The sequence below is a fragment of the Botrytis fragariae genome (assembly GCF_013461495.1).
Source record: "Botrytis fragariae strain BVB16 chromosome Unknown tig00000061, whole genome shotgun sequence".
In the NCBI taxonomy this organism is placed as follows: Eukaryota; Fungi; Ascomycota; class Leotiomycetes; order Helotiales; family Sclerotiniaceae; genus Botrytis; species Botrytis fragariae.
The window spans coordinates 1,000,231-1,026,201 of record NW_023500994.1 but is presented as its reverse complement, the minus strand read 5'-3'; the positions used below and the strand labels follow the sequence as shown (position 1 = coordinate 1,026,201).

Below are 25,971 nucleotides of genomic sequence, written 5' to 3'. Positions count from 1 at the left end.
ACTTTTTCAAGAACAAAGATAGAGCTGCTAAGTTAATATCTAAAAAACAATTAAGTATCAAAAATGGAATCTATAGAAAGAACATAGTACTAAGGGTTCTCGTACAATACAATGCTGGGCTAGACCTTTACAGTTATGTATCCCAATCTCGTTGGCCGCATGGTACTCGATGATGTGGTGGACGCTGATCACCATAATGCTTGTAATCACTTCTCGAAATCATATGTCTGTTCCATTCCGCTAACCAAAAAAGGTACCTGGAACGGCAATATCAAAGACGCAGACGTCATCATATCCCAATTCTATACCCTCAACTTCAAAGCCGGCCTATAACACTATACCCTATACTCCACCACTAACCCTCAACACATCTACAACCATCTAAACGCTATCCTTGCCTCCATAGTCTCCGCCCCCATCCCCGTACCGATCACATCCACCCACGGCCCTTCCCTCATCATCCACAGCGGCGTGCTCCTCGCTGTCCACGAAGCCCTTTACTCACCCTTCATGCTCTTCCCCCAATTATCCCTCACCCTACACGACATTCTCCAAAGGAACGGCACTAATCCCGCAGACCTCAAAGCGTTCGCCTACTACACACAGCCCCTAGTGCCCGAATGCCAAACCTATGGCCCCTACTCCCCTCAATGTTTCTCGCCGCCCCTCGACTACGCCGCAGAGCTCGTAGCAGCAATATCGTGCTCCGATGGCTTAGCTCCGATGGATATGATGGCTACTGAGTTCGCGGAGTATTGGCGGAGGGTGGGGGGGCAAAGTGTTTATCTGGGAGATCGGTGAGTGGAGAATAGGATGGTGTATGTATTTTGGAGAATGAGGCTGAAGTTTGCAAGTCCTGGTGGATTTGCTACTCGCTTTTGGGGGGTATCAAGGTTTAATGGTTGTACGTAGATATAGTTGGAGGCTTGACCTCGGAACCGATTATGTTTGTATCGAATACATTGGATTCTGTTATAAAGCTTGAGAAATATATGCACGTCTTACTTATACCACTTGATTATTGCTAATTGGGAGTAGTGAACAGAAAATGAACAAACAATTCAACAGCTCGAAACTCTTACAGCAGAATTCAGAAGGCGTTAGTTAATTCTCTCATTAAACCCCATTCCATTGTTCGTGAAGAACTAAAAAGAAAATTAGCACTTATTACTCTCATCGCCTTCTCTCTATAATACTAAAATTGTGCAGCAATATTTCCAAACTAATGTACTCTCAGATATCAGTATAATATAAGTTCAGTGCCCTACTTTTGGGCCACCCCTCTTTTAAGCTACCCTTTTATATCAAAATTAGTCATTTTGATATATAAATATCTTCATCAAAATTGAATATATTTCAATAAAATTTTATATGAATAATCTTTATATAGATATCAATCAGTTTAAAAAGTTTTAGATTTTTTATAATTCTTTTGATTGAAATTCAAAAGATTGAAATATTGATTTTCAAATTTATATAAGAATTACATACAAATTTGAAATTTTATTACAAATACTCATAACTTTTCAGCAAAAATAATTAAAAATAAACTATAAAATTTTATAATGATTTTCAAATATTCGTAATAATAAGATTTAAAAAGAAAATATAAAAAATAAATAGATATCGATTTATAAAGAAATCATTGATTTCTAATCTCTATAAATTTTAAAATCTCAAATAAAATCTTAATAAAGATTAATAAAATTTTGAAACTTAGATTTCTATATTTAGTTATATAAAATATTATAATTAAATTTTATAGTTTATTTTTAATAATTTTTATTGAAAAATTATAAATATTTTTAATAAAATTTCAAATTTTTATATAATTTCTATACAAATTTGAAAATCAATATTTCAATCTTTTATATCTGATTACAAAAAATTACCAAAAATCTGAGAATTTCAGAATTAACTTATATTTATATAAAGAATTTATAGTTTAGATTTCAGCTAATAATATTAATAAATAAAGAAATTAAAAATCGTGATTTTCGTTATTTTTAATATAAAAAAGTGACCCAAAAAAGAGGTGGCCCAAAAGTAGGGCACTGAACTTACTCTGTAAACAAAAAAGCATTTGGATTGCCTGATAATAGTAGTATGATTATAGTAAAGCCTGGAGATGATGTCTTGCTTGAGACTTTAAGATATATAGCGAAGCACATGTAGTAGTTAAGAGAGTAATGTCATGCGGATGGTGTAATGTGTGATTATACTATTTGCTCCTTGTATAGAGTTAATAGTATACTCTGAATTCAGACTTCCATCCCCCTCGCTCAACCCTATCCCCGGCTCCAATTTCTGCGTCATCTGAGTATATATAAATTAAATTGTTTCTCCTCTGATTCTCCCCTTTACCCTTTAACAAGTATAAGAATATTTTATCTTGCAGTACAGTAGTAGTACTTGTATATAATTATAAGACAAAGCAACTTATTGTGGAATAAGTAATCACTCTTAGACAACACTCTTCCATTTGTAATCACTAACAACTAGTTCGACTTCTCTATATTATGTATTTAACCAATTTCACTCTGTATATCCAGCCATTTGTAAGATACATTAATTAATATTTCGCAGTCTCGTATCGGCAGCCCTTAACACCAGCATCATCAACAGCTATTATGCAGATGTAAAATTAACATGAAGCTAAGGTAAGATATTGTTCAAACATATTCGCCGCAATGATGCTCCGCTGTTCTTCTACGATGTAAAATTCGCAAGACGCCTCGAAGTACCTAATACCAGTGTTTCGAAATAACCAGTCCTGCGCCCGAGAGTTGCAACCTAGCTAGAACGTAGAGGTGATCTTCATCCGTTAGTAAAAGAGCGTATTTTTCAGGTATGTATTAAGATCCATATCCCATTGTACAACGCATTCTGTTTTGTTAAATGTCATCAACCGAATTCGCATGATTAAGCAAGTTGAGATCCATTTCAAGCTAATTTCAGCATTGACATCCATATTGGGGTGTAACAAATAGCGACAGCATGACTTCAGAAAGTATGAGGTGCGTACCTCTATCACCTCCTCAAGGAGTGATAGAATAAAAAGGTAGAAGTTTATAGCCTATATAAACACCAAGTGTTCCTACCTGAGAACATTAATCAATTCAATATAAGTTTCATCTTCAACTGAGCGTGTTCAGAATTAGTAAGATATCCCGCCCATGGAGCGAGCTCGACATTTGTATTTAGGCGTGGGCTTTTGATCACCAGTTCCGATGCCAATTCGGGTTTCGAAATCACATCTGCATTCCCTTGTTCATACACAATTACAATCAGCCCTTGGTGGACGCATGAACCACGCCAGGAGCACGCTGAAGCTCCGCTGAAAACACGCCGAAAGCAAGCTGAAATTGCGTTAACAGTAATGTCACATAGTAACCGCGCACAACTATTCGTCAAACATTAAAATTACACCAAAAATAAGTATTTTGCCCTATTTATAATTATAAAAAATAAATGTTTAAAATCATTAAAATCAATTGAAATTTGGAATAAGGTTTTATTTTATAATAAAGAATCCGAAAATAATAAATCTTCTATTTATTAAATTTAATTAATAATAATAAAAAGTTTTCAGTTTTTACTTATCTTATTGATAACTCTCAAGAATCCTAAGATTCTCAAATAATATTAACTTTTTATATAGATTTTATAATTAATAAAAAACCTAAAAATAAATAACTCCATTTTTATCAAATTTCAATTAAAATAAAATAAAATAAAATAAAATCTATTAAAGATATAGAATAACATTAGAAGATATATAAATTAATTATATGAGTTTTATATGATTTTAATATAATTTTAGTTTTCGATGAATAGCTATACCCTAGTACTATATTTATAAAGATTTTATAAGTATATTTTTAATAAAATTATGTTTATAATACAGTATAAATATACATTTTAGGTATTATTAATATAATTTCCGAATATACTTTTAATAAATATTATTTATCTGATAAGTATTCCGTTTATTATTAATTTACAATAAATAAATAGTAACCCTACTCCCTATATTTCGAATACTTTAAAATATATATATATATATAATATAACATATGGAGAACTCGGATATATAAGGAACTCAAATACTTTTTCAATTATTCTATATATAATCTTATTCTATAAATTATACAATCCTTTAATTCCAATTCCGAATTATTTAAACTACTCTTTAGCTTTTTTTAATAATTTCTTCTTCTAATTCTTTAATTAAATATTTATATAATTATTCTTATAGCTTTTTTTTCTTTTGTTTTTTCTTTATTTTATATATTATTTTTAATACTTTTCTAATATTAAAAACAAATTGATTTTGTAAATTGATTCTTTTATTTTTAATTCTTTTTTTTTGGATTTCAATTATTTTTTGAATATTAAAAAACTATTTTTGAAATAAGGCTATCTTAGTATTTTAAGATTTTATAAATTTAATTATTTTTTTAATATATTAATAAGTTGATAATATAAAAGAACTACTATTTATTAAAATTATATTAAAGATTTGATTTACTTATTTTAATTTTATTTTATTTAAAGAAGAATTTCTAAATATAGATAAATCTAGGCTTTAATTAGAGATTCTTATTTATAAAATAAAAGATTATCAAAAGAAATTAAATAATAATAAATAGAGTACTTTTTATAAGATAAAAGGTATTAAATTAGCTTCTTTTTAATTAATTTTAATATTAAAAGAATTTAATACTTTTTTTCTAATATTTTGAAAGAATTCTATTTATTTAGTTTTTTGAATTCGCTTTATATTAGCTTAAGAATATTAATTAATCTTTAAAGTATAATATCGTTTTATTATTTTATATATTATAATATTAAGTAATTAAAATAAATAAAAGTAATAAGAAAATAATATAAATAAATAAATATTCTTCTCTATATAGAAAGTAATAAAGCTATTTATAATATAATTTAAATAATTATTCATAATTAAAAGTTGAAATTAATTATTTAATATTTTCTTGAATTTTAATTCAAAAACTCTTTTTAATTATTCTAATTTATAGCTATTTGAGATTTATTTAATTATATTAATAAAAAACTATTAATTTTGAAATATATTCTTCAGAATTTATATAGAATTTGTATTTTAAATCTTGAAAATAATTATAAATAATAAAGTATTTTTAATTATATTAATATATTCAAATATAATTATTTATTTTTATTTATTAATTATAACTTTCTAATTCAATTTCTAAAAAGAATTAATTATTATATAAATACTCTAAGTATTTTTAATTCTAAATTCAATTTTATTTATATTAGATATATTATTTAATTTATATTTTTGCTTAATAAGATATATACAAAATGTATTAGATCAAATCTGAATATTCTCTAGAATTAATTTTTTAATTTAATTAAATTCTAATTAATATAAATAATATACTTTAAATTCTGGATATCGTTTTTAGAATTTATAAATCTATTTATAACCTATAAATAGAATTTCTGTTAAAATAGGATTTCGAGATAATATAATCTAAATATATTAAAAACAAATTTTGTTGGTTATTTTCTTTATTAATATAGATATAATAAGAAATCTAATAATAATAAATTATAAAATTTATTGTATAAAAGTATTTTCTTTTATATTTAAAAGAATTTGAATTATTTTGTAAATTTAGGAATATATTTTCTTTCTAATCAGTTTATTAGCTAAAATAGATATAAAGATTTCAAAATACTTTATAATCTTTTTAATTGATTTGAATTCTTTTAATTGAAATGAAATTATAGTTTTTTAAAGTTTCTCTTTAATTTAAGCAAATATAAAAAATAATTAAATATATATAATAAAAGTTATTACAATTTCAAGTTGATAATAGACTAAAAGTATTCGAGTTCCTTATATATCCAAGTTCCTCATATGTTATGTTAAGAAAAAAAAAATTAATATTTAAACTAAATATATTAAGGGAATTTATTAATTATATAATATTTAAAATAAGTATTAAGTTAAAAAGAAAATAGTATTATAATAATATCTAATATACTATATTATATAATTAAAGGATTATATAATAAATCTAAAGAATCTATAAAATTAAGGAATTAATATCTAGATCCATAAAATCTAAAGGATTTAATTAATATAAGATTATAAATTCTATAGAATAAAAAGATTTATATAAAGAAATAGATTTTATTATAATATAAAGCTTTATACTCAAAAATAATTATTAGTTTTATTACTATAATTATAAGAATTATAACTAGTTATAATCTTATTGAATTTCTATTTGAAGTTTAGTCTAAACCACTTTGAGAGATCTCTAGCCACTTCCACGTGACCTAGAGGCAGCTCCTGTAATACGACTCTAGTATCTTTAATAGTCTTAACTTTCTTGGAAATAATAATCCAGTTCCTCTTCTCATTAGTTTCTCTCTAGTTCTTTTTCATGCTTCAATTTTAAACTATTCAAACATACATATTGTAAGTGATGAGCACGTGATTTCCATGTGACCTATTAGTAGCTAGTATTTATTGGCTCCTTTCACGTAGTCTAGAATTATCATCTCGTGGTCTTGCCACTTGTATGACCATACGCTACGACGTGTAAGCTCCTATAGCCTTCATTCCCACCGTTCCTTCGGAGACGCTACGCTTTCAGATGTCTTATTTACGGTATATATGAAGGACTATATCACGGGACCGGCCTATATATAGTAGAGCTACTAGGCAGATAATCTCTCGTATATGTACACCTATAACATAATCAATCCAATCAAGGAAATGAGATAAGTAATGAAACTTATAAACTTTTTCAACTTCAGGACTACTATTCATTTTGACGAGTTATATTATTCTAGTATATAGATTCTCTTCTCTAAGAGCTTTGACTTTCAAATTGTTCCTTTTTAGGGTTGTGGCCTAATAGTAAAGAAGAGAGCTTTAGGTTCGTCACATTCATCTATTAAGTTTTGAAACATTGTTCTCAATTATTACAGAAGAAATAGGCCTACATAAACCCAATTAGCTTAAGGCTATAAGTGTCATCACTTTTAGCGTGATATCTGTGACAGTTTGCCTAAGAAGAACTGCGAGAGCAGGGTACAATTTATCCTTAGAATCTGTCACGAGTTCACTAGCGTAGTTAGTCTTGAATGCTTAGTTATCAATACTCTTATATAATGCACTTCCAGGAAGCCGTCCTTCCTCTCCTTATAGAATATCATATATCTAACCATACACCTATCACCTATCCCGTACGCCTTGATATTTCATTTAACTCTTCAATCTATTATATATTTAGAAAACATATCATGTATTCGTGTGTTTACAAATCAACACATAATCGAAATTCTTACCGAGGTTTAAGAATGGATGAGAATAATCACAATGACTATTCATATCAATTTGACATCAAATTTGATGTTTTTTCATGCGATTACTATTCATGTATCTCGGTGATTAGTGATCCGCGAGTTATATTGCATCGTCAGCTCAACCCCACCGTCATCAACCTTTCTATATATCTAGCACTACTTCAGATACAAATTTGAAGTATCCATACTTATCTTCCAAAAGCATTGCCCTAAGCAGCTATTGAATCCCCCTCAAAAACCAACATCGTCTTAAGACGACTTCTCTCAAAATGTCCGCCTCAAAGCTCACAATCCATCAACACACCGGACCCTTCCCCACCCCCTCCTCTCGTCAAAACCCCGCTCTCAGTTTCCTCGAAAACTACGTCAATAAAATAAATTCCGCATCCTACACCGGTACCTATCTTCCTTATTACCATCCACGTAGTATCTTTCACGACACTACTGGGGTTGATTACATCGGCGGCGCCGTTATATGGAAATGGATTCAGGGTTTATTCGGAGGTGACATCTTCTCTAAGATAGATATGGAGAGTAAGGAGTTTTTTGTAATCGGAGGTTTAAATGAAGAAACAACGGGTCCAGCAGGAAAAGGGGAATGGAAAATATATGGAGAGTGGATAGCGCATTGGTGGGTGAAGAGCACAGGGGAGAAAATCAGTGTACCGAGGAGTATGGTGTTTACGTTGGTGAAAGCTGAGAGCGAGGGAACGGGAAAGAATCTGGATGCTAATGGAGAGGTGGTAGAAGAGGTGGGGTTTGAGGGGTTACAGATTGGTGATGTGAGATTATATTACGATCGCAGTTTGTTGAAGGGAGTGTTCAAAATCAGTGAGCAGGAGATAGACAAATTTGGTGCTTGATTTGAGTATTGGGAAGACGAGATTACTGTATCCCCGCAGCCCGTTTATTTCCTCTTCTCAGGGCACGGTATTCGAGGAAGATCAGTATGATGAAAGGCAAATCATAATTTGCAACCTCATATGATGATAAAGAAGGAAAAGAGAAAACTATTCTCATCAAGTGATAGTGAACATGTATACACTCATTCCACTAGGCAAAATCCAATCTTATATTCGAACTTTCAGGCGAAAAAACTTCCTGGACTTCGATGCAATGTGTATGATGGATTTACTCCAACAATTACAGACCCTCTGGTCACCATCACTAAATGTATATGTTCCATTGATGCCAAACTTAACCACGATTGATATCTTCTATCTTCTATTTTTATATATCACCAATTCCCCTCTACACGCCATTAAACCCAAGCTCCTCTTTCCCATACTCTACTAAGCATCTAAAGGCTTCTGTCCATAATGCGCATATCTATCGGAATCAATTAGCATGACTATCCTAGCATAGCCTCTCACAAAGCTTCCAGGGGAAAAAGAGAATGAAATACTAACATTTCCCAATAAGCATGAATTGACGTATCCTTCATCTCCCTCCTGACGTCCACCAAAAATAATTCTAGTTCATCTACACTCCATCCTAATAGCCTTGTGAATATGGCTACACTCAGTCCCATAAGTCCGGATGTGAGATTTTCTTGATTCCACATTCCTGTTTCAATTTATATTAGCACATCTCTCTTTACCCCTTTTATATCTCTTGACATCTCTAATCTTCTTTCAAAAGTCTTTTTTCTCGTTTAGAAAAATCATCACTCACCCAACTCCTTAGCTTTAGCATCCTTTGGCCATTTGTTCCCTGGCCACTTATAAATCGTCTGACTAACCCCCTGAAACCCTCTCTTCTCCAATTTCTCTTTACAAGTAACTGCACTGTCTAGATCTCTCCCTGCTATAATACTTCCTTCTAGCAGTAATTGCGACCATTTAAGAAGCGCTGAATCCGGCTTAAGTGTATCGTCTGCGCAGGAGACGGGGAGTCGGATATCTAGAACTTCAATGTATGCACCTGGTTTCAGGTTACTATTCAAAACATAGTTAGCACAGCGGGAATTTCAGTGAATTTGAGGAAAAGAATAACTAGGAATAGATTGACAACAGACAAAAAGATAAGAGAAAACTCACTTCCAAGCTTGATCGAAGAATCGATCCCAATCCCCAATACTTCCCGTCATCATTCTCGCATAGATAAAATCAAACGCATCACTATCATCAAAAGTCCATTCCTCCTCCAAATCATCTACTTGAAATATTGCATTCGGAGGTGTAAACATTGGTTGAATAGGACTTAAATCAATTCCCAAAACCGTAGCTTGGGGATACTCATCCGCAAAATCCGTTGTCCAAATTCCCGTTCCACAACCAATATCCAAAACCCTCTCAATCTTATCTGCCTCAATTGGGGCTGTGAAAAGTTTACCATCAAATGTAAGACTACATATATGATGTTGTAAATCTAATCTTTCTTGCTCCATATCATCATTAGGATATGCGTATTTTCCATCTTTGTAAGCATGATATGTACGTCCATTCTCTATGCGGTATCTAGTGATACTTGATGCGAGTGAGGTTGTGGAACTTCCGGGTTCGGATCCAAGGGCTGAATCACCATCGTCGATCAAAGCTTCCGGATCGTCGGCTTCTAGCGTTACTGGTAAGGGAGCTGGTGTTGGAGCTTCTGCTGCTGGTGAAGATCCTATGGGCGGAGGCGAAGCCATTGTAGTGTAGAGGATAAATGTATCGTCAGATAAATGACGATTATACGAACCAATAGTTTCATACACAAGAAACAAATCAATTATCGCTCCGAACCATCAGTTTAATTGATTAAAACTTTGATCTCAAACAAACCCTATAGGGTATCAAAAAATTAATTACTGACGTACTGACGTAGTTTGTACGAGGGATGCATAACCAAAGAACAATACAAAGAACACAAAAGGAAGAAAGAGAGCCCCCCGAAAGGAGAATGGCACACGGAACCCTTATAATAGAGAGCTACTCTAATAAAACCTCGGTGCTGATGTACAAACAATTATTAATCGATCAGACATGGTCCTAGACAATCATGATCTCGAATGACTTCAATGCGGAATTTTGACACGTACAGCAAAGAGAACAAGAAAACCATTGCGGATTGCGGTCGGCAAAAAAAAAATTCACAATCTGATATGTTTTCAAGAGAGATCAGTCCTGACTCCTGCCTGCTTGTCCCACATCCAAAAGTCTTTTATATGAAGCAACTTACATATTCCTCTCCACATTCATGATTGGACTTTTCCCTCGGAGTTCCTTCCCATCATGATCCCCCATACAGGGCATTTTACTTTCTACAAGGGAAATCCCTTGTTCCCTCATGTCTATTGGTGATAACAACGGGCTTTACAAAAGCCGAAGTGGGGTGAATCTGCCAACACTATAAGGAAGCATTTATCCATGTACATTTAATATGTCGATCATGAGGTTTCGAGAATTTTCTCAATGTAACGAATTGGAATTGATGAAATGCATATAACACAGTCAAGGGATGAATCATTTGCTTCGACTAAGTAGCAAAGAAAATCAACTTCTGCAAACAGTGTTATCATCTGAGTTTGACGAACAACGTAAGAAACAAATTCTCTGTCAAGATATCAGCAAGACCAACACTAGCAAAAGCATATCCTTAACGTCCCCATCTAATATGCACGTCGTTCATTTGACCGAATCACACCTCTAAAAATGCTTGTTTTTGACTTCCTCAAACACTAGCCATGCTCACCGCACCAGCACAGCTGTAGCCGCCTCAAAAGTTATACATATTCGGACCCCCGCAACTCTGCTTGGAATCACCCTTGCAAGTCATGGTACACGCGTGCGCTCCCGTTAGACTACTTGGTTCAGGGTTTGGCGGCACCTATCCCGCGTAACATCCCCGTCCATATTCTAGTGCAATGTGTTTGTAGGTGATGGGGGTTTGAGCAGTGACTTGAGTTAGGGCAGAAGAAATACAAAGTTTGGGGCTCATTGAATCGTTAGAGAACAATTTAAGGACATTGTGTCCTCCATATGGTCCTCCTGCGGGGACGTTGAAACAAACTATCGACGCACATTGGGATATTGCAGTGTTGGCTACCGAAGGAGTGGTTGATGTTTTGATTGATGGATTGTCATTTGATGAGAGAGGAGCGACTGAAGAAATCGCCGAGGGGTACTGGATCGTGTATCTATTGTAGATGAGGTGGTGGTTGAGGAGGCAAGTGGAACTAGTGCACTGGAGGAAAACGATGATGTCTTTGAAGAGGCAATTACAAAACTTTGGACGGAGGAAGAGACCGAATTGGTTGAGGAAATGGAGCTCATGCTTGAATTAGCGCCTGTGCCGTTGTAACACATCTGTAAACGAGATGACCCACCGCACTGAGTCATGCTATATAGTAAACTCCAACGGTTGTACACATGAAAACCAGACTTACGTATTCCGAGGAATCTCCAGTTCAAGTCAAGGAACAAGTACTCTCCGATGTAGACACAAAGCTGGCTGCGTTGATGACATTATCACAATAGCCTATAGGAAATTTAGCTTGAAAACAAAGCTACTGTGGTGCTTCAAGAATTCGTACATTCCCTCCTATATTCAATGCCAAACCAGACAAATGCGGAACAACCAACATAACAGCTTTCAACAGTCATACTATTATTTGCATGAGTACTGCCAGTTAGAGCTCTTCCGATAGTAGCTTCGGTGTAGCATCCTACGAAGTTGTACGAGCCGACAGATTGGATGATTGCAGGTCAAGTCGAGGCTGGTAAGACCGAGGTGGTCAAAGTAGAAGTAGAATTTGTAGTGGAGGGCGCAGTGGTAGAAGAAATGGCTGTAGAATCTTGGGGCGAAGTGATCGCTGGTGGAGAAGATGGAGAGGACTATGTGGTAGGAGTTGAGGTTGAAATACTACTTCTGTCTGAAGAATTGAGAGCCCGGGAATTGAATCTGGGCTAGGTACATACTGGCTGAGTAGAGCAACCGGAGATTCTAAATATGTGACACTGCCATTTGTATCTGATACATACAAGCGTCCATCTCCAAAAATATGTACATTGAAACTTCTTGAGACTTCCAGTTGGCGGAATTGAGATTGGAATCAAGATCCCATTTACAGGTACAAAACTGTAGGCTTTTAGTCCAGCATTTGGGTCGGAATCAAAAAATACCCTGTACCAGCTTGGCCTTTGTATGTAGTAGTAATCGGTACCCCTAGAGAAGCCTTAGCCTTAGCAATACAATACAAAAGTGAAGTAAGGTCCTGTTTTTTCCCCGCCTATTTTCACAGCTCCCGCAGAATATGATGTGCTCCGCTCGAACAAAATAAACAGCGGCGCGCCTTGATCGTCATGTCCCAGCTTATAACAAACTGTTGGAAAGCCTAGATAGTGTAAGCCATGAATATGTATTATTTGAATCGAAATTCAATAAATCACATATCAACAGGAGTAAAATTATTTTGACTTATTAGTTTTGTTTTCCGTGAAATATATATTGTGTAGTTACTCACTGGATATAACCTCATTCGAGAGGATATGAACCTAGGCTGGCAAATATCAAACCCCGAGCAATGATTTGATTATTTGCAGTATGTTGTCAGATCCTGTACGACTGTCAAGTCCTATATCCATACCTCCAGGCCCCTGGTTGAAGCCACCAAGATTGTTCGCATTCAAAACACCAATTTAATGCCAGCTATTGCATGTCACTGGACGGCGCCCCGGGGGTTTTTTATACTTTACTTTCCCATTTTCCCAATGACAATTGCGATGCGTGAAACACCAGTGCCGTCGAACACTGTAGAGACCAACAGAGCACCCCCACTGGATCCTAGATCTCGACCACCAGCACCCATAGGGACATATTTGTACGGGTCGAAATAATTTGACCAAATAATTTTACCAGCGGGTGAAACAGCGAAATTCAACACAACTTCGTCCAATGTTGAAAGTGGAGTTCTTCCCGATGTCGGTATATCACCATTTGCATGCTCTTTCCTATTCCTTCAAAGTTTAGTATATTCAATTGCATGTACGACAGAATACTCAAAGTGCCCAGTAGCAAGAAACAGTCGATTTCTATCTGTCGCCAAGCCCGTACCCCCTTACCAGATTCCAGCTTTCCCACCCTTTTGAGTATTGAAATCTGTAACGACTAACGGATCACCTGAACTTGACTCCATGGCGAAGATGGACGTAATGTTAATTCCGGAAGGTGTATTAACTTCAACTAATATCCCAGTATAATTAAAAAGCTCACGATACCCTCCAAATGCTCCAATCACCACGCCCTTGATTAGGGTGACAGATCATCTTTGAAGGACAGTACCGCCAGGAAAGTGCCTGACAACATAAGCATGATTAGCCTGAAGATAAAAGACCCTCTTCACCTGGTAATGCCAGCGATGTTCTGAAGATTAATGATATCAACAGCATAAAATTTGTAAAGCCCTATCTATCTGTCAGCGTCAAATCCTCCACACCGTAGGATTTCTTGTCATCAACGACACCCCCAGTAGAAGCTTCATATTGTATGTCTTGGAGAAATTTTATACATGATCTTTTGCTGGATCTGTAATAGGAGTTCCAACAATATCAATAAAACCTGGAACATCGGTACGTCTATTTGTATCGACTGTGGCCCAATCCATCTCCAGCTAAAGTTACAAAGATCACTTTGTAGAAAAGGTGGCTGTATGGATTGTGAGTTCAACAGAGTACCATTCATAGCATCCAAAGTATGCATACGTATGATATTCATCGCTGATGCAATGAAGACTAATTGTGACCCGCCTGGCGGAGTCTATATTAATGGTTTTGCATGCTATTTCTCCTTATTGTTCCCGTAGAAGTTTTTCCATAATATCCAAAATATAGCAGAATCTACTGTCGTAGGGTGCATATTATAGTTATCCAAGTATCCCGATTGCGGCATATCTGTATCTCAAATTGTGTTTGTAGGTGCCAAAGAGTTCACCAATGATGGCACCAAGGCTAACAGGCTAATTTTTAACCACATTTTCATGAAATTTTTGATGCTTGAAGATAAAGATTGCAACATTAAGACAAGATAGAAAGTTTTTTTCAAAGGAAAGTTGGAGGTTTGACGTCAAAACATTTCCCCATTTTTGAAATTGGGAAAGAGCGCAGGAAGGCATCGAAGTGATAACGTGATAACACTTAACATCTGTGATATGAATCAAAAATTCGACGGAATGCTGCATTGCTTTGCAGAGAAAATGTATGGAGGAAACGAAATTCCATACCTCAAATGATCACTGCAGATCCATACGGTTGCAATGATGTGGCACTCTGATATATCGTAAAACTAATTGACATGTAAATGTATACTAAACCCCTACAAAAGATACCGGATGTATACTTCCTGGTAGGATATTTTTATACTCTATGGTTTCACTTGAACACAGTTGCACTTGAACACAGTTGCCCGATCAAGAGAACAATTCAGATCGGCAGTGGGCGTCTCTTCAACAAAGCCTTGACATCCTGATACGCATATTATTCGGAGAAAATCCCTAAAGGAATATATTAGAAAAGACACAAGCACAAGACTGATATTGAGTTCGATAGATGATAATTGCATCCGAAGTTTGTCTGCTCGCGACCAATAACAAATCGTCTTTCAAGTGATACTAAAATGCAACGCGTATGCCATCACGACTATCGAAGCATGAGCAAACGGAAAACCATCCGACTTGGCAATTTTGTGATACATGCGATTGACACAATTAGCTAAATCTTGCGACGTTACCATTGAACACTATAAGATAACATACGACATAAGAGAAAAATGAGGTCTTGAGAAGCGAATAAGAGAAGTAATAACGACACGTACGCCCGATCTTCAGGTTTGTGGAATTCGAACATTCACAATTCAATTTGTTTGTGCATTCATCGAACTCTGCCTCAATCACATGATCAAACCAGCCTGTAACGAATTGGAATTATTAAATTCATCCAGAATTAGTCCGAAGTTCTGACCAAATGATCAGTTTCATCTTAGAAATTGTATCAAAAAGCGTAGATAACCACTTAGAGTCTCACTCAGTGCGCCGTCAATAGATTGCATTGCATTGACAAAAAGCGTTGATCGAACAAGCAACGCGCCTCACAAGCGGTACAATGGTGTAAATGTATCTCATGGACTCGTCGCGAGAAACCAGAGTAACCAGCGGAGAAGCCAAGTTCGTCAAACTATTTTTCAAGAAGCATGAGCTGAAAAATACAGTGCGATGAGACGAATATCCTCATCTCTGGTCCCTGTCAGTATTTTCCAGACTGCTGCAATCAATCTTTATGCTTCTGGGTCAAGAAAGCTTATATTTGGATTTTTAAATTTATTTCTTATCCCGTGTTCACTCGGTTCATTTTTGGCATGGGAGATTTGATGTATATAAAGAATGAACCAAATCAAGAGCAATAATCTGTGAGTAGAAATTAGATTTCATTATAGCTGGCACGGAACGAAAGTATTAAGGGTATGCATGTACATTAATCATTTTTCGTGATATATCTGATATATACAATAAATACAGTGTTATATTACAACTTTCCAAACCATTCACCATTCTTCATTTCTCAATCATAACCATCAACACTAATCAATCAATGCCCCAAACTTTTCTACCAAACATTTCAACCAATCTTAATAAACTGGCATGTCAAAAGCATCCAAATCATAAATCCATGAATCAATACTCTCCTGATCATACTGACACTCCATCGTCGTTCCATTATTCGTCCACAACGGTCTCAGAGGCCATCCACAAATCTGTTGATTCGTGCCCTTATTTGCCCCCTGCAAAACTGTCGCATTCAAAGTGACAGGTGCCACTCCATTCTCTACCCAATCAATGAGTACCTGCAAGTTCGTTTGTGGCCATGGTCCATTAGGTTCCGCTGTATTAACTGCACAATGCGAACCACCTGGTACAAGGAATAATCGATAGAATTCATTAGTTGCAGCGACGGAATCATTGTAAGAAAGACCTGGGTTCATAATTTCTCGCACGGATTCGAAGTAGCGAACGGATGAAGCGGTCGGAATACTGTAATCAGATTCACCGTGGAAATGGATAATTTTTCCACCAGCATTTTTGTAGGGTGTGAGGTCTGGCCAGTTTGTCATGAGAACATCATTGTAACGGTTCCAACCATCTTGAATCCAGTCGCGGAGAGTATCGTATGTTACTCCCTCGAGAGATTGCAGGTTTGAACCATTTTTGAGATCCAGAAGGACTTCAACGAATGAACCACCAAGAGAGGTAATACTCATACCATATTCACCCGTGGTTGCGTTATATGCTGTAGCTGCGTCTGTAAATGTAGAAGATGGAGTGTATGAGAAATAAGCACGTTTGCCGTCAGTGGTGTGAAGACCGTCGAGAATTTTCTGGGCAACGGCCAAACCCTTGGCCGAGATTGAACCATTTTGGGCGGGTGTAGGAGAGGAAAACAGACTTCCTGTCGATGCTGAGCAAGAGTATGGGGTACCCAAAAGTGTTGAAATATTAAAGTTCATTGTGCAAAGATCTGTTCGTGAGACGACTCCATCTATTTTACCATCATATGGATCGCAAGCAATGATTGTCTCGTTCACAATCTTTTGCAATTCACAAGGTGGTGGATAATAGTCCAGGGTCTTCTCCACAATATTTGAATAAAGATGTTGAACCTGCTGAAATGCATATCTGAAAGCCGGTGCACCAATTGTTGCTCCATCAAATTGATCCGCAAATCTTTGAACTTGACTCCACCCTTCTCTACCACCTTCCGAACAACCTTGGTAGTAAGAATATAACGTAGCATTATTAGCTGTCATATTAAAAATCGATGTAGTAAATTCCTTTCCAATGACACTCATTTCATGGATAGCATTATATCCAAACATATAGACATTTTGCCAATTAAGTGTCCCATTCGCAAGGAGGAAATCTGAAATGGCATTGTCCTGGAAAATTCCAAAACCACCATCAGTATCGCCGGCAACTGCGCCATATTCAACCCCTCCAGGTAATGACTGAGCTCCTGAGTTAATGGCATATCCACCACCACCTGTAGAAAGGTAACGATTTTGGAATTTTGCTGGTGCAGGTACCCAGTATGTTAAGAGCACACTGTCATCTAGACCGTTGTGTGAGTACTTGAAAGTAACAGCACAGTAATCGATCACAGCATCTGGATAAAAGATACTCGATGCTGTGGCATTGGTCACCGTTTTGGCTGTGATGGATGTTGGATCAAGAGTTATCCCATCATAGAAATCGACAGCTGGAAAGTTGGCTGCGAGATAAGTTGACGTACAAATATCGGTCAGCGTAAGAGCTTGCGTCAAAGCCGGAAGTGAAGCAATGGCGGTAGCAAGATTTAGAGAACGCATGTTGACCTCCACCGGGTAGTTCGAAGCGTGTGTGGCTAATAAGATGAAAAGAAAGAAGAGATGAGGATGAAACACTGGAGTCATTCTCGGTCCTTATACTCCTGAGTTCTCCTGGTCGAGAGATCGTGACATAATCGAATACCCGCATGTGGTCTAAGTTTTGCTACTGTATAAACTCAGCGAACTGGTTATAGTCTAACCATATTCAGTTCTAGTTCCTCTCTCTCCATACCTAACTAAGGAGGATGAAGAAATTCTGAGTGAGTGTTGTTGCGACACTGAGTTTAGCCCCCTTTTCCTATCAACTCCGGCACCTCAATCCCCACAAGAAACCCTAACACCATCCAAAATCTTGAGTTATATTGTTTTGAGCCCCACAACCAATCACCAACCCCCGCATTCTCCCCAAGTTCAACCGAACATCGTCGCCACAATTATCCCCACGCGTACGTATTGAAGATTAATCGAACCCGATTGATATAGAGCTGGGAATCTGTGCAGTGTGTATGATTGGAAGAATCGGCGAATTGATTCAAGGTGGAGATGAAAAGAGTTGATGGCGACTGCATGTATTTAGCATTATTGATTGGTTTAAAGCGGGACAAGAAACATCGGTGCTTTCGGCAGTTATATTTGACAGCCAAAGTTATCGATCCGGGAGCGGAGATGAGGTGGGGATGTACCTTCTATCTAGGGTGAAGACATCCGTCACATTATGACAGGAAGTAGCAGGTGCGGAGTGTTATTCAAGGCTTTAAAATTGGTTCAGCAACGAAACAATTGATTCTACGCTCTTTGTAAAAAAAACATGGAAGAGAACATGAGTAACAGAGACGTGAAGTACGAAGTAGGTTGAAGGGAGAAGAATCAGTGAGTATCACGTTGGTTTCCAGAAAGCTAGACTAATGTAGGAATAGACTTGCAAAGCTCGATATCATGTGACTAAATGTCAAGTGACATTTCCATCGCATTCTGCCATCACATCTGAACTTCTTTTTCGCTCTAAATCTTCAAGATTTTGTCCTCGTCATCCTAATTATGTCTTGTTTGTTTGAAAGAAGTTTATAACTTTGGCTTTATAGTTTAATCAAATTCTTTGGGTCTGAACCACATCCTCAGACTTTTGTCATGCTCCTTCTCTTCAGTCTTGAATCTGCATTACTACCATCGCCCATGATAGTCAGTCGCTGTAGGCATTACATACAACTCATTGATATCTACTTAAAGTTGAGTGGCGTACATATATCTTTCTCATCGCCAAAGTCATTCCTGCTCGTACCGGTCATCTGTTTATATATTTCTACGATTCAATTTCTCTTATATCATAGGCTATATATACCATTGAAACTCTCTAGAGTATTTATCCACATTTTGAGCCAAAGATGTGGGAGATGTCTAAATTCTGAAAGTATAATTGGGCTCATATACATTTCCACTCACCATTTCTATACGCGTTTAGTCTCTTTCTATACGCGTATTCGAGCGCCAAGATGTTCGCTCCTCCACACGAAATGCGATTACGGTTAGTAACTTGTTCTATTGACCTCATTCTTTCATTCTTTTCATCCAAATTACGATACAGAAATGAATAGGAGAATGACAACATATCATAACCCTCAATTAAACTCTGGCTCGCAATTTCCCATAATGAATATAAATACGATATATGAAGAGCGAAAGACAGAGTTCTTCATCCATCTCATGTGGGATTTTCTGACATATATCAAGATGAGACTTTTACCTTCTTTATGTGCAGTTTTGTATTTTTGGGGTGGGAAAAATGAGGTTGCGGCTACTTTAAGTAGTTCTTTTGCTTGTGAGTTTTTCATATATATATTTCTGTTTCCTATGGTAAGGGAGTTGTGTGGTATAAGGTTTGAAAGCCACGAGGTTTGTGGATTTGAAGACGTTATTGTTATTCAGTTAGTTCAACTCGGATATGAAAAAGTCTTATGGAGGTCAAGTAATTGGTATGTAAATGAACCTTCCCACTGTTAAATTTCATACGAACATGTCTTTATATCAACCTTGAACCTCTCGAGCTCACGTTTAAGATGCCCTTTACCGATCCTCCATCTCTCTAATTTCCACTTCCGCTTCCGCTTCGGCTCCCCCTTCTCCCTCTTTCCCTCACACTTCTAACATATCCCCAGCACCCCCCTCCCAAAACTGGACCCACGCCCACGAACTCGCTCGCAACTTCGTCAACCAATTAAATATCACCGAAAAATCAAACATAGTGACAGGCACCTACCATGCCACTACTCTCGACGGCGAACTCATGAATTGTATCGGCAACATCAGTCCCATCCCGCGTCTCAATTTCACCGGCATTTGTTTGAACGATGGACCCGCAGCTGTTGCACGTCAGGATCTTATCAGTGTTTTTCCTTCCGGTGTCACATTAGCTGCAACATGGGATCGTGATTTGGTTTACCAAAGTTACAAGGCGTTGGGGGAGGAATTTAGAGGGAAGGGTACACATGTTGCTTTAGGGTATGTTCATCTCTCTAATCCAACCTGAAAACATTAATGTCTAGAAAATCGAAACTAAAAAACCCCAAGACCAGTAGCAGGACCCCTCGGCCGTCATCCCTTGGGAGGTCGCAATTGGGAAGGATTTTCCCCTGACCCCTATCTCACCGGCCATCTAATGACCGCTTCCATAGCCGGTATGCAAAGTGTTGGGGTCCAAACTTCCTCGAAACATTTCATCGGCAATGAACAAGAAACCCAACGAACCAACTCTCAACTTCCAGATGGAACAAACATCGATGCGATTTCTTCCAATATCGATGATCGAACCCTTCATGAATTATATCTCTGGCCCTTTGCAGATGCAGTACGTGCTGGTACGACTTCAATAATGTGTAGCTACAACCGCATCAATGGAACTTACGCGTGCGAAAACCCGCATCTACTCAACGATATCCTGAAAGGCGAATTGGGATTCCAAGGCTACGTCGTCTCGGATTTCTTCGCCACACACTCCGGATATCCTGCCGCAAACGCCGGTCTCGATATGGATATGCCTGGCTACGTTTCTCAAGCCGCCATCACCACCGGCGAAACATATTTCGGTCCTCATATCATCTCCGCCATCCAAGCGGGCAATATGACGGAAGATAGATTAGACGATATGGCTACCCGAATCATGACATCTTATTTCCTCCTCAATCAATACAGCGATTATCCCACTCCCGACCCGAGCCAAACATATGTCGAAGCAAATATGTTCGGCTATGATTTCGGCGCCCAGATTCCCGCCCGAGACGTCCGTGCTAATCACTCCTCTCTAATCCGACAAATCGGCTCTGCAGCAACCGTCCTCTTAAAAAATACAAACAACATCCTCCCATTATCCAAACCCCTAAACATAGGCGTCTTTGGTAATTCCGCTCCCGACCCCACCGACGGTCTTACCTGGCCGAAATCAGACCCCAACACCGGCTTCGACATTGGCACCCTCGATATCGGCGGTGGATCCGGCTCCGCTCGTCACACCACCCTCACATCTCCTCTCACTGCTCTCCGAAACCGCGTCGCTACATACGGCGCACGCGTTCAATATCTCACCAACAACGCTGTCATCTCCACCTCCTCTTTCGCCAGCATCTACCCCACCCCAGAAATCTGTCTCGTATTTCTCAAAACCTTCTCCTCAGAAGGCGTAGACCGTGAGTCCTACCCCCTAGACTGGAACTCTATCCTCGTCGTAAACAACGTCGCATCTTTCTGCAACGGCAACACCATCGTCGTCACTCATTCCTCCGGGAAAAACACTCTCCCCTTTGCCCAAAATCCCAATGTCTCCGCCATCCTCCTCGCCCATTACCCCGGCGAAGAATCCGGAAACTCCATCACCGACATCCTCTTCGGCGACGTCAACCCCTCCGGAAAACTCGCTTACACAATCCCCCTCCACGAAACCGACATGCACATCCCCATCGTGAATCTCAGCAACTCCGAAGTCCAAGCCCAGGGCGCAAATGCCTGGCAAAGCAATTTCACCGAAGGCCTAGCAATCGATTACCGAGGTTTCGAAAGGAATAATGTAACCCCCCTCTACGAGTTCGGATACGGATTAAGCTACACGACATTCAATCTCACTTCCTCTCCCTCCATCCAAAACCTCACAAACCAGTCCGTAACCGCGCGTCCCGATCCCCTCGCACCCATCCTCCCAGGCGGAAACGCAGATCAGTATACCCCCCTCTTCACCCTCACCACCAGCGTCAAAAATACAGGAACTCGGACGGGCGCCACCGTTCTCCAACTGTATATTTCTCTCCCGGAAAAAAATACCCCCGAGGGAACACCGAAGAAAGTTCTACGCGGGTTTGAAAAGGTGGAGATGGAGGGGGGAGAGGAGAAAGAAGTGGTGTTTGTGGTGCAGAGGAGAGATGTGAGTTTTTGGGATACGGAATTGGGGGATTGGGTTGTGCCCGAGGGGGAGATAGGGGTTGCGGTCGGATTTAGTGTGCAGGATTTGAGAGCGAGGGTGGGGGTTGTGGTTAGATAGGATGGGGAGGGAGAAATGCGGGGGATGGGGAGGCAGAACATGGAGAAAATAGAGAAAATAGAGAAATGAATGGGGAGGGATAGATGGGTAATGAGGTGCGATTTTGTTCGTCTAGGTTGTAGATTATAGCATTCGATTCTGGTATAGATTACAAATCATAGGACACTTGTTCTGAGACTGACTATATCCTAAAACCTCGAGGGTTGAGAATCGGAATGATCTCATACATACATCTTCCCTCGTAATTTCAACGCCAACAAACAACCCACCCCTAATCATGCCACCAAGAAAACTTCACAAACTCAAACACCCAATGCCAATACTCTTATTCTACAAACCCCCACCCAGAATAAAGATATACATAAAAATGGAACGATCTCAAGAGACGCCAACGTACACGCATCAATACATATAGCAGGTGTCAAAAACAAAACGCCCGGTACCGATACTCTTACTCTACAAATCCCCACCCAGCCCATAAACAACAAGAAAACATAAAGATCCACAAAAACGCAAACGTAAACTCATCAATATACAGAAGAATCATCAATCCATGCAATATAGCAGGTAGGTATCAAAAGAAACGTCAATAACACAATAATCTCCTCCACCTGACAATAACCCAACTCAGCTTGACCAACAAATATGACGTGTTCTCATCCCGAACCCAACCAAACCCCCGCTCCAAAACCCAAAGTCTGTCGTCGTGTAACTGAAACGCGAGAGGATTCCGCGGGATAGTCTTCGACAGCACCAGATGATACCAGAAATCTCTCATCTAATCTTGCAGGATAGACAACGAAATATTTCACTCGTTACCCAAGCGACATCATCCGATTTGCAATGCAATTCAGTGAATTGCGATAATTTCATAACCACCATCAGGAAACGAAGAACCTTCTGCCCGAGCAATTCTTGCATCCCCAATCACGCGATAGTCATCTCCAACTGGTCTCAATATGAAATCTTCAGGATGTTGTACTAAACAATCCATTTCGTCTCCTGAAATCGTACCAGGAGGTCCAAATCCTAGGATCCCATTCTGTATCTCGCAAGCCATTCGGCCAGAAAGATGCATTATGCTCTCGAGGACATCTGAACGAGAATGACCAGCAGCTAGTTGATCCAGGTTCATTTTTCGGGGTCTCCATGAATATTGACCGAGAAAGAAGGATCTGGAGTGTGCTTGACCAATTTGTGTCGTCACACACGACCGCCGCAAAGGCTGCCGTTTTAAAGCTAAACTTTGCGATATCTTCTCTCCGATAAGAATCAAGGGTGGTGTTGACTTGCAATCCTACGAAAAGGCGGAATGCAGCTTCTAAACCCGTGAGACCATTTGGTAATGAATGATCGTTAAAATCATCGTGTGAAAGGCCAGTGACTGATAAAACCATGCCATTCGCCGAAAAGCTAACGAGATTAGAGATATCAAGTCCCTGGCGATCACTCTTCCCCCTGCGATTTTCAAGACCAGGAAGAAAATCTGTAGAGTAAATATTAGGTTGTGTACAATTGAAAGGGGTAAAGTTAATGCACCCAGCAGGCCAGTCAGGCACCCAAGATGGCAGTGAAACGTTCGAGCAGCATAAGCTGCAAGCGATAGCTATAGACGCCAGGCTTTTCTCCTCCTCAATTATGATACGGGCAGCTTCAGAAAAAAACATGTGAAACTGACGTGTTATAGCTTGGGCGAAGAAGCGATCGAGACTTTTCGAAATGAGGAAGTCCAAGAAGTGCATGTGTGTAATCCCTCGGATCAGTGCTTTTGAGAAAGAAAGTTCCAGATAGACTGTCCATTAAACTTGGGACTTTGTCTTTCTTATAATCAGCCAATTGTGGTAGTCGGCGAATGATCAAATTAAGCAATGGAGCAGTATCCGCTGCTGTAGGTATCAAGTCATAAAAAAAGCTGCTCCGAGAATCGGGCTGGTGTTCATCTCGAATATCTAGCATTGTGCAAGCGAAATCACTCACTACATTAAATGGTAAAAGTTCATGCCCACATTGCACCGTAACTATGGAAGGGAGGGCAACTTCTTGTTGTCAGACTCGCTGCCAATATAGTCTGTGCAGCATGTTCTTAAGAGCGGTGACAGATCTTGGCATGAATATCTCATCTTGTAATTTGTTTTCAAAAAATGCGGATAGTTCTCCTTGTGAAAGCTTATATTTGATGGCCGCCGAAAGTGAGGCCCATTTTCGGATCATTCTGAGCGTCAAAGAGCTATCCTCGTACTCCTCCCCCATCCACGAAAGCCCCATTTTGGCTTCTTTGTAGACATCTGCCATCATTTGTAGTTGGACATCTTTCTCGGGATATCGTTCTGGTTGATACAAACAGCATCCACCCAAAAAACAAGTTTATTTCTGTCACATCTCAGATGTCTCAAAGCCGATTCCAGATTGGGAGTGACTTTATGTTTGTAACCATTGACGCAAATGTAGGAAATATTATTCGGTCTCCCCGTGTGTAGGACAATGCAACATAGGCCTCAGTAGAGGTATCAGACGCCAGGGAGATAATACGGCAGGTAGTGTTGATTGTCTCGGAGAAGTCCTCGGATGGTGATATCTCGAGAGCTCGTATTTCGTTCTCTTTCTATGGAGTATAAAATGAACGACATAATTCACCGATGTGGGTACGTTGATGAAGTACGAAGATTCGAATGCTCAATCGCGAATTTTGAGAGTGAATTTCAAAAAGTGAAATGAATTCAGAGTAACAATAACGTTCTAAGCGCCAACATAGGTCCTAGGTAGAAATTCTCACACTTCCCCGTTTGTAATTCTGACAATTTGATAGAGAATATGGCTGAGTGATGAGACATGCTTCGGATATCTGCATGCTGTCCAGGGAAAAACATAAAAGATTCGCTTCACCAGACTACCGGTGCGCAATGACTCCCGTCGGTGTATACTGCAGGTTATCACCTCATATTTTTGCAAGCCTCCATGAAAAATACTTCCCCATTGGTATTTGTAGAGAGTCTCAATAGATCAACCAACCAACCCTCAATATATGAAGGAATCATTCTCATAACATGCCTTGCATAGGTATCAAAATAGACGGCAACTGACATATCTCAGACTCATCATAACATATCAACGATCGGCACTGACCGACAGCATTTTCGAAATCGACGGGTAAGCGCTTCCAAAAGCATAACAGGTCGTTTTCACATCATCGCATTACAAACGCTTTCAAAAAAAACTCACACTTTCCCCCCCCCCAAACCCCCCCGTCCGTGTCGTCGAGGTGTCTTGGTACGCAAAGCCATTTTCCAGGCTTTCTTCTGAGAATAGACTTCCGACTGCCGTTAAATTTTTTGAATCTGCTGCACAAACGGATACTGATACTCTTATAATAGAAATTGGATCTAGCGAGATGAAATATGACGCATGCGAGCTATAAAAGCACTCTCGATATTCAAACGCACCAAGGCAACGATTTTTTCCTTCTGAGGCAATGGCGTAATGTGATAACACTGCTAATTAATCTACATCGCCCTAGGAATTCTCTGGAGATGAAGAGATGTTGATAGTATCCGCTCCAACCAAACCAAACAAAAAGAGAAACAGAGAGATATCGAGATTCGCCTGTGTTCTTGAATCTCAATTGTGTCGGAGTCAAATGTAGCCGTTTCTCCTTAGTGTGTCAATATATTAGTCTCTGCTCTTTGAGAGACTAAATTTCCTTTTGAGATCTGGGATTGATGTTTGCTAGAAGAGGATCAAGAGAA

General features: G+C 38.4%; 10 protein-coding genes across 10 annotated transcripts; 5 read left to right on the top strand and 5 right to left on the bottom strand.

The window, feature by feature from the left end:
• Positions 1-510: 510 nt before the first annotated feature.
• Positions 511-801, top strand: Bfra_008450 (uncharacterized protein; the record flags this gene model as incomplete). Its single annotated transcript, XM_037338812.1, has 1 exon — positions 511-801. One exon carries the CDS (start codon positions 511-513, stop codon positions 799-801), a length of 291 nt encoding a protein of 96 aa, XP_037192118.1.
• Positions 802-7,640: 6,839 nt separating this feature from the next.
• Bfra_008449 (uncharacterized protein) lies at positions 7,641-8,234 on the top strand (the record flags this gene model as incomplete). Its single annotated transcript, XM_037338811.1, has 1 exon — positions 7,641-8,234. The coding sequence occupies one exon, from the start codon at positions 7,641-7,643 to the stop codon at positions 8,232-8,234; it is 594 nt and encodes a 197-aa protein (XP_037192117.1).
• A 429-nt stretch (positions 8,235-8,663) lies between these two features.
• Positions 8,664-10,003, bottom strand: Bfra_008448 (putative methyltransferase domain-containing protein; the record flags this gene model as incomplete). Its single annotated transcript, XM_037338810.1, has 4 exons — positions 8,664-8,700; positions 8,781-8,937; positions 9,046-9,308; positions 9,411-10,003. The coding sequence occupies 4 exons, from the start codon at positions 10,001-10,003 to the stop codon at positions 8,664-8,666; spliced, it is 1,050 nt and encodes a 349-aa protein (XP_037192116.1).
• A 1,125-nt stretch (positions 10,004-11,128) lies between these two features.
• On the top strand, positions 11,129-11,655 carry Bfra_008447 (uncharacterized protein; the record flags this gene model as incomplete). The annotated part of the gene is made up of 3 exons (XM_037338809.1): positions 11,129-11,190; positions 11,263-11,485; positions 11,506-11,655. 3 exons carry the CDS (start codon positions 11,129-11,131, stop codon positions 11,653-11,655), a joined length of 435 nt encoding a protein of 144 aa, XP_037192115.1.
• A 393-nt stretch (positions 11,656-12,048) lies between these two features.
• On the top strand, positions 12,049-12,264 carry Bfra_008446 (uncharacterized protein; the record flags this gene model as incomplete). The annotated part of the gene is made up of 1 exon (XM_037338808.1): positions 12,049-12,264. The coding sequence occupies one exon, from the start codon at positions 12,049-12,051 to the stop codon at positions 12,262-12,264; it is 216 nt and encodes a 71-aa protein (XP_037192114.1).
• A 781-nt stretch (positions 12,265-13,045) lies between these two features.
• Bfra_008445 (putative wsc domain-containing protein) lies at positions 13,046-13,957 on the bottom strand (the record flags this gene model as incomplete). The annotated part of the gene is given in 4 exon segments (XM_037338807.1): positions 13,046-13,304; positions 13,416-13,597; positions 13,790-13,843; positions 13,862-13,957. The coding sequence occupies 4 exon segments, from the start codon at positions 13,955-13,957 to the stop codon at positions 13,046-13,048; spliced, it is 591 nt and encodes a 196-aa protein (XP_037192113.1).
• Positions 13,958-15,972: 2,015 nt separating this feature from the next.
• On the bottom strand, positions 15,973-17,706 carry Bfra_008444 (putative tannase subunit protein; the record flags this gene model as incomplete). Its single annotated transcript, XM_037338806.1, has 1 exon — positions 15,973-17,706. The coding sequence occupies one exon, from the start codon at positions 17,704-17,706 to the stop codon at positions 15,973-15,975; it is 1,734 nt and encodes a 577-aa protein (XP_037192112.1).
• A 1,647-nt stretch (positions 17,707-19,353) lies between these two features.
• Bfra_008443 (putative beta-glucosidase 2 protein) lies at positions 19,354-22,228 on the top strand (the record flags this gene model as incomplete). Its single annotated transcript, XM_037338805.1, has 3 exons — positions 19,354-19,522; positions 19,860-20,202; positions 20,272-22,228. The coding sequence occupies 3 exons, from the start codon at positions 19,354-19,356 to the stop codon at positions 22,226-22,228; spliced, it is 2,469 nt and encodes an 822-aa protein (XP_037192111.1).
• Positions 22,229-23,078: 850 nt separating this feature from the next.
• On the bottom strand, positions 23,079-24,184 carry Bfra_008442 (uncharacterized protein; the record flags this gene model as incomplete). Its single annotated transcript, XM_037338804.1, is given in 3 exon segments — positions 23,079-23,403; positions 23,438-24,020; positions 24,034-24,184. 3 exon segments carry the CDS (start codon positions 24,182-24,184, stop codon positions 23,079-23,081), a joined length of 1,059 nt encoding a protein of 352 aa, XP_037192110.1.
• Positions 24,185-24,204: 20 nt separating this feature from the next.
• On the bottom strand, positions 24,205-24,520 carry Bfra_008441 (uncharacterized protein; the record flags this gene model as incomplete). Its single annotated transcript, XM_037338803.1, has 2 exons — positions 24,205-24,246; positions 24,281-24,520. The coding sequence occupies 2 exons, from the start codon at positions 24,518-24,520 to the stop codon at positions 24,205-24,207; spliced, it is 282 nt and encodes a 93-aa protein (XP_037192109.1).
• Positions 24,521-25,971: the final 1,451 nt, after the last annotated feature.